Source organism: Gopherus flavomarginatus, chromosome 2, assembly GCF_025201925.1.
Source record: "Gopherus flavomarginatus isolate rGopFla2 chromosome 2, rGopFla2.mat.asm, whole genome shotgun sequence".
In the NCBI taxonomy this organism is placed as follows: Eukaryota; Metazoa; Chordata; order Testudines; family Testudinidae; genus Gopherus; species Gopherus flavomarginatus.
Window position 1 is genome coordinate 167,105,832 of NC_066618.1, and position 7,540 is coordinate 167,113,371.

Sequence of the window (7,540 nt, forward strand, 5' to 3'; positions counted from 1 at the left end):
GGTCTCCCCAGAAAGGGATTTTCCCTCAGAACAGAACAAAAACCTCCTGTGGGCCTGAGCCAGAACAAACAGTGGGGCCACTAGCCTCAGCTTAGCAACAGGTTATTAGAAACCGTGTGCGCACACACACCATCAGGGCCATCCAGAGGATTCAGGGGACCTGGAGTCTTCAGTGGTGGGGGATCCCCCGCTGCTGAATTGCCACCGAAGACCAGGCACTTTGGCAGTGGGTCCCGGGGCAGAAGGACCCCCCCGCCGTGGGCCGAAGACCCGGAGCGGAAGAAGCTCTGGGGGCCCGGGCCCCATGAGAGTCTTCCAGGGCCCCTAGAGCAAGTGAAGGACCCTGCTCCAGGGGACCCGAAAGACTCTCGTGGGGGCTTCTGCGGGGCACAGGGCCTGGGGCTAATTGCCCCACTTCTTCCCACCCCTGGGCAGCTCTGCACCCCGCTTGCCAGCTGCCTGGCCCACACTACTCAGTAAAGAAGCAATGGGCTCGGATAGTTTTCAGAGGGAATCACTACTTCAGCAATAGAGCAGTCGTGGGGTAAGAGTTTAGAGCAGGGCAGTGGAGTTGGGAGAGAGAATCAGTCACCAAGGGGGCCAATGATTTAAATGTGTTTTTGTAACGCACTCACTCCAAGGAGTGATATTTGTCACACAGCGCGGAGCAAAGCAGGGCTGAGCTAGGTAACCACCACCACCGCTTTGGCCCAGCACTTTTTCTTTAGTGGGGGCGAGTGCCGAGCTCTCTCGCTGCATTTCCCAAACTAATGCTCTTGCCTTGCTGTTGCAGGGTTCTCAGCAGAGTACCTTGGTTGCATGAGGGATTACATGCCAGCAGCTCACAGGGCCTTCATTCAGACCCTAGCTTCTCGCCCCTCCCTCCGGCAGTTTGTCCTGGCAACAGGAGACGCAGGCCTGCATGCAGCTTTCAACAAGTGCGTGTCGGCGCTGGCGGACCTACGGAGCTATCACATACAGATCGCCACCAAGTACATCACCATCCCGGCCGTGAGGTGCCGAGTGGAGCAGCAGCAGCAGCAGCAGCTCGGGGGCTGTGTCCACGAGGACACGTCAGTGCTCTTAGAAAGGGGAACCGGCGGGACAGGGTTTATGCGCTTTCTCAAAGCCATCAGAGACACCACCCGAAAGGCACAGCTCACGGAGCAGGAGGCAACGGTGCCAACACACTGACCAGTCCACGGTGACGGCACATTCGGATGGGCCCCTCTCCTGTTGCTGTCAGCCCTGTGTTAGCCATAACCCTGAGATGGGATGGGACAGCCAAGGCATGGGGAAGGATTGAGCCTTCTCCTCCACAGTCCAGAGGAGCAGGAAGGGAGCACCCCGCCTATCTGTGGACTATTGCAAGTGGGTGCATCCACTGAAGCCACAAGGACTGGCTGTGGCCCCTGGCCCATTGAATGGCGCCTGTGCACACTTTGCAGCATGGGAAAGGGCAACCCAGCCATTACAGCCAGCAAATCTGTTGCTTTCTAGATTGTATTTATATCTATGGTGTAAAGAGCCAGGCATGCTGTCATCAATGTAAAGGGAAGAGTAACAACCTTTATGTATGCAAGAACATCAAATCCCTCCTGGCCAGAGGTACAGAATCACTTACCTGTAAGCAGTTAATCCAGGGGTTGGCAACCTTTCAGAAGTGATGTGCCGAGTCTTATTTATTCACTCTGATTTAAGGTTTCGCATGCCTGTAATACATTTTAACGTTTTAAAGAAGGTCTCTTTCTATAAGTCTCTAATATAACTAAATGATTGTTGTATGTGAAGTAAAGAAGGTTTTAAACATGTTTAAGAAGCTTCATTTAAACATTAAATTAAAATGCAGAGCCCCCCAGACTGATGGCCAGTACCCAGGCAGTGTGAGTGCCACCGAAAATCAGCTCGCATGCTGACTTCGGCACCCGTGCCATAGGTAGCTTACCCCTGGGTTAATCAGTTCAATTAACTTTGTTGGCACCTGACCAGACGGACCAATGGGGAAAGATGATACTTTCAAATCGGGCTGAGGGGAGGGAGAGGAGAGGTTTTGTTTGTTCCTTCTGGTTAGGGAGAGAGAGAGAGGGAGAGAGAGCAGGTAACCCAGCTCCTACTGAAATGATAGCAAGAAAATTTCTGTAATTTTAGATGTATTACTTACAATGTGTTAGCACAGGGAAAATTCACAAGCTAAAACAAAAAAGGATAATCTATGAGGGAGGTTTATTCCTGTTTTTGTAACTTTGAAGTTGAGCCTAGGAGGGGAATCCTCTGTTTTAAATCTTTTTATTACCCTGTAAAATTACCTTCCATCTGGATGTACTTTTTCCTTTATAATAAAGAAGCACCTCTAAAAAAACATCATCTTCTAAGAACCTGATGGGTTTTTAGGACACTAAAAACCAAAGGGTCTGGTCTGTGCTCACTTTGTTAACCCATTTGTTGGTAGATTATTCTCAAGCCTCCCCAGGAAAGGGGGTGAAGGGGCTTGGGAGGATATTTTGAGGAAACAGGAACTCCAAGTGGTCATTTTCCTGAATCTTTGTCTAAATCACTTGGTAGTGGCAGCAATACCGTCCAAGGACAAGGAAGGATTTGTGCCTTGGGAAAGTTTTAACCTAAGCTGGTAGAAATAAACTTAGAGGGTCTTTCCACATCTGTACCCCAGATTTCAGAGTGGGTAGGAACCCTGACTGACACACACACACACACACACACACACTGCACTGGGGAGTGGCAGGAAAGTGAACTGCTTTGTCCATATGGTATCTGCGGTAATAGCACATTTCTGTCCCCTTCCCACCTAGGGCCGGCACTTCCACTAGGCGACAGTGCCTAGGGCAGCAGGATTTGGGGGGGCGGCATTTTGCTGTCTGTGGTGAAAATTCAGTGGCGGGTCCTTCACTCGCTCTGGGACCCGCCGCCAAAGTGCCCCGAAGACGCAGAGCGGAAGGACCCCCGCCGCCGAATGCTCAGAGGAGCAGTGCTGCTGCCTAGGATGGCAAAAACCCTAGTGCCACTCCTGTTCCCACCTGGCAGTTATTAGAGCTCTGCCCCTAGCTGGGGTTGCTCAGAGAGACACGCTGCTTCCAGCTCTAACTTCCCCTGCACTCAGGTGATATTTGTGAATCCCCCAGAAGGAGGAAGTGCAAACAGGCTGCAAAGCCACAGGGGGAAGAAAGTTATAATGCAACTTGCTAAATGCTTGAGTCTGTATCTAGCCTCTGGTTACACTGGCTTCTAGAAGGAGCAGGATGCCCACAACCCCAGGTGCCTGCTGCTAGCCCATCAGCCCCTGGGGAGGCTAGTTCAGCATAGCTCCTAGGAAGCTGCCTAGGAACTGAGCCCTGCTAGGAAATTAAAGCTGTCCTTCCTCTCCTGGGTGAAGACCCCTCCTCTGCCTGCTTGCTCTCTCCAGGGTGCGTATGATCCCTCAGGATCAGTGCAAGGTGAACCCAGACCATTATTTATGAACCATAGAAGCAGGGAGGGGATAGGAAAAAGCCATTTCCTAGCTGTGAAGCTACTGGATGTTTAGAACTTACTGAAGAGGCGGTCAGAGGTGGCCTGGGGCAAGGAGACCTGCCCCCGACATCCCCCATCATTCAGCCAGAGCTGAGAAACCAACCCTGCCTGGAACATGAGCCAAGGGCGAGCATGAGGAGAAGATGGAGGCAGTCGAGGCAAAGCCACACACCAGGGCATTGCATGACAGGAAAGCCTGTTCACAGCCCTGGGATATGGACCGACGTTCCCTCGGTAACACCCAAGCAGCTTCTGCAAACAGCGTCTCAAATTCGTCTGCCAGGAACCCCAAGCAGCAGCCGCAGGTGCAGCTCACCCTGTTGAGAGCCCATCAGTTGGGGATGCAGCTGCAACTTCGAAAAATACAGGCAACCAAAATCCAGGGCAACCGAAAAACACTGCAGATGCGGCGAGCTGAACAGGCCAAACATGAAAAGCTACCACCAACAGCTCTGGCCACTGCGCAGCAAAGCCTGATGAACCTCCGGTCTGGGGCAGACCAGAAGAGATCAGCTGACCTAACCCCCATATTGCCTGTCCAGGCTGCAGAGGCTCAGACCTTCCGCATTTAGCCCAAGTTCAGATTTCAGATCAATGCACTTGTACACCTTGTGGCTGTGGGGGCGGGGGCAGCCACTGGCTGGGGTATGACAAGAGGAAGTCTGATTCATAAAGGCAGGAACCACTTGAAGAAATCCCCTCCCGCCCCACCAAAACCCCAAGCAGGTACTGACTCATGGCCAGAGTCAGGATGGTCTTGTGGTTCAGAGCCAGGTGTGGAGTCACGACCCCCGCTCCCCACCCCAATTCCAGTTTTACTGCCAGCCTCCTGCAGGACCCTGGACAAGCCATGTAGGGTCAGATTTCCAGAGAGCTCAGCATTTGGTGTGCACCCCAAGCCCTAAGGCCCCCTTTCCAAGGGCAAATGGATTCAGTAAGCTGTGCTGAGAGAAGAACCCCAACCATACCTTGGGCTAGTCAGGAGACCCCATTCTAAGCCAGAGATGGAAGTTACACTTCCCCTGTGTTTGCTGCATTATCTTTCACCCGAGGATCTTACTTTGCCGCCTGAGAAAATGACATTAGGTCTGATGTACTGAGCACTGTGTTGAAATCGCAAGCTGTCACTTTAGGGGAGAGAGAGAGAGAGAGGTGTGTGGGGCGGGAGGGGCAGAGTTTCCTGGCCATGCTTGCAGGCTGCAGGGCAGGGGCTCTGTGGGAAAGTGCCCTCAGTCAGTCCACAGGAGGCGTATGTAATAGTCTCATTTTGCAGAGGCGGATGCCAAAATTTTTTAAACTAGCAGCATAAGGACCTGAATAGTCAAACTTGGATAACCAGTTTTAGGGTCCAAATTGACTTGCCCTAGGTTGTCATGCACAGAGCCTTTGGTGGCTTTCCATGGAACGTTTATAGAAATGAGCCCAGTAATACTGACAACCTCAAGGAGACAGTGTTCCCAGCAGAGAAGCTCTGGCAAGAGAGCTGGGCTGAACTGAGAAGGAAGAGCAGGGACTGAGAACAGTGATGGATTTTAAAATGTTTTTGCTCTGAGCTTTCATGTTCAGTTAGGACAACTCAGTCACCTTCCTTTAGGGCTGGTATCCGTGCACAAAACGTTGAGCAGGGCTGCACTTCAGCAGAGTTTGCTAGTGCTCTTTACAGTTTGCTCAGTCGTGTCTCATTTGCTTAATCAGACAGCAGCCTTAGCCTTGCCTGCATTAGCCACCCAGTGGGCAGGGAGTTTTGTTCCCATGTATCACTGAAACGATTAGCTTGGCAATCAACATAGCCGTATTCTAATGACCCTCCCATAAATAGCTGTTTGTTACACTCCATTAGCTGAGTGCATGCAGTAGGTACAGACAAGCACATTAGCAGCATATAATTTACTAATGCAAATTAAAACAGGCATTAGTATCTTATGCTCTATTTCGCATTGGCAAATTCATAACAACATTAGCATACATTTAATCATTAGGAAGTTAGCTGGAACCTCAAAGAAATCCTCAAGTGACATGAAACGTGTATTAGGAAATTATTTTATGCCCTGCTGTGATGTGCTTATTTTTGTGACAGCAGCTTCAGTTTTGGTTTCCATTAACGTATGTGCTAATATCATCCTTGGCACAACCAAGGTAAATCAGCAGCACCTTATCCAAGCACAGAGATGAAGATACAGCCTGTGCTTAGTACAGCATGCATTGTTCCCTTTAGGGAGAGAACAAAATACTTTAGCACTCGTCTTGCCTGGCTGGTGTCCAGGACTGCTTGAAGGGAACTGTGGACCTTGCTGGAACAATAGCCAACAGGAATCAGCACTGACAGGTTCTGCACCTAGCATCATGGTTTTTCATTCCAGTGCAGTGTCTGAGCTTTATTAAAAGCTCCTGCAACCAGAGGAAAGGCAGCTTGGGTCAGTAGATGGGGGCACCAGGCTAGGAGTCAGGAAACCTAGGTTCACTGATTTCAAATCCAGAAGGATCTATTATGATCATGGATCATCTGACCTGTATAAAACCTAGACCAGAGAACCTCACCTGGTGATTTCTGCTTCAAGCCCATAACTTCTGTTTTAGTTATTGCAGTGGCTGTGCCTTGGACTTGTTCCGTGACCTCAGACAAGTCACTTCCTCTCTGTGCCTCTGTTTCCTCTCCCACCTTTTGTCTGGTTTCTGTATTTACAGAGTGTGAGCTGTGATTTTCTCACTATGCATCTGGAGGCTGCACAATCTCAGTCAGGGCTTCTAGGTGCTACCGTACTACAAATAATAGAACCCCCCCACACCCACGTGGGGTGTAGTTCTCCCTACCAAAGCATCAGTTACCAGTGGGACCTGTCACATTCTAGACAGCAAGAGGAAGCTTGAAGGTAGATGTGTCTTCTAAAAAAAAAAGAAAAGTTGTAGGACTAAGGACCACAGAACCTGCTCTCCCTTTTCCTGTGGGAGATGAACATGCTGTGATGCTAGTTTAGTGTCCTCATGAGTCCATGTAACTCCAACAGCCCACCGCATGCTTAGAGCCCCTGTGGGGTAATTCTTTGGGAGTTCAATAGAGATACCAAAGGCTAGACCCTCAGCTTGTGTAAATCCAGCTAAGTCCATGGAGCTTGGCCGATTTTCACTCACCAAGGACAGTTCCAAACTTCTTCATGACCCCTACAGGTGCTGCACAGCCAGAGGAACAGTGTCCTGCTCTTTGGAGTTTGAGCCAAGACCAGCAATAGGACAAATCTGAATATCTAAGGTGCCCAGTTGCAGAGCCACAAGCAAGCTATGCCAAGAAGCCATGTGCAACGGAGAGGTGTGCACAAATTCTCTCGCTGGGACCTCACCTTCAGCATAGAGGGCGGAGATAAACTGGTTCACTGGGGTTGCGGCTACAAGCAGGGGAAGTCCTGCTCTGGCCACAGCAAGCATAAGCATAGGTTTGCTGTGCAGCAGAGGGAAGGCAGGGTTCCCAGATCCTTTACGGGGTGCTGGAGCTCATCCGCACTGGGATGTGGGGGAAGAAATTGAAGGCAGGGCTGCTGGCCATTCCACTGGCATGTGCGTGTATGGGCAACAGCAGCTGTGTTGACTACTGTGTGGGAGGAGAGGAAATATTTGAACCCCCTCCTAGGCTATTATCAGAAAGAGCACCCAGGAGACACAGGAAAGGCCGCGCTACGGAGCCAGGTTTTGCAGAGCAGACAGCGGGAGCCACATGGGTCAGATTTTCAGGACAACAGCACTACAGTGGGGACTGTAACTGACACAAGTGAACATAACAGAGGCCTTAGGGCACTTGGCATTGGCAACAGGGGCGGCTTCCCTACAAGGCGGGGGTAGGGTCTAAGCTATCAGAGAGGAGCGAGAAGCTGACTGACGTTAGGTCAGCCAACTATTGCGTTCCTTTCCCAGGCAGTTCCTTGGGCGCACACACACACACACACACACACACACACACACACACACACACTCTCTGCAGCTGCTGCACATCTCAGACCTGCATGACAGCCATTCAAAGGAGGGG

General features: G+C 50.8%; 1 protein-coding gene across 1 annotated transcript in view; it reads left to right on the forward strand.

Annotated features, from left to right (window-relative positions):
* The window catches only part of LOC127044897 (indoleamine 2,3-dioxygenase 1-like), a 45,386-nt gene extending 44,065 nt beyond the window's left edge, over window positions 1-1,321 (forward strand). Inside the window, exon 11 of the mRNA XM_050940168.1 lies at window positions 794-1,321. Coding sequence (XP_050796125.1) covers window positions 794-1,194 — 401 coding nt within the window. The 3' untranslated portion in view covers window positions 1,195-1,321. The remainder of the gene's footprint in view (window positions 1-793) is intronic.
* The last annotated feature ends 6,219 nt before the right edge of the window (window positions 1,322-7,540 follow it).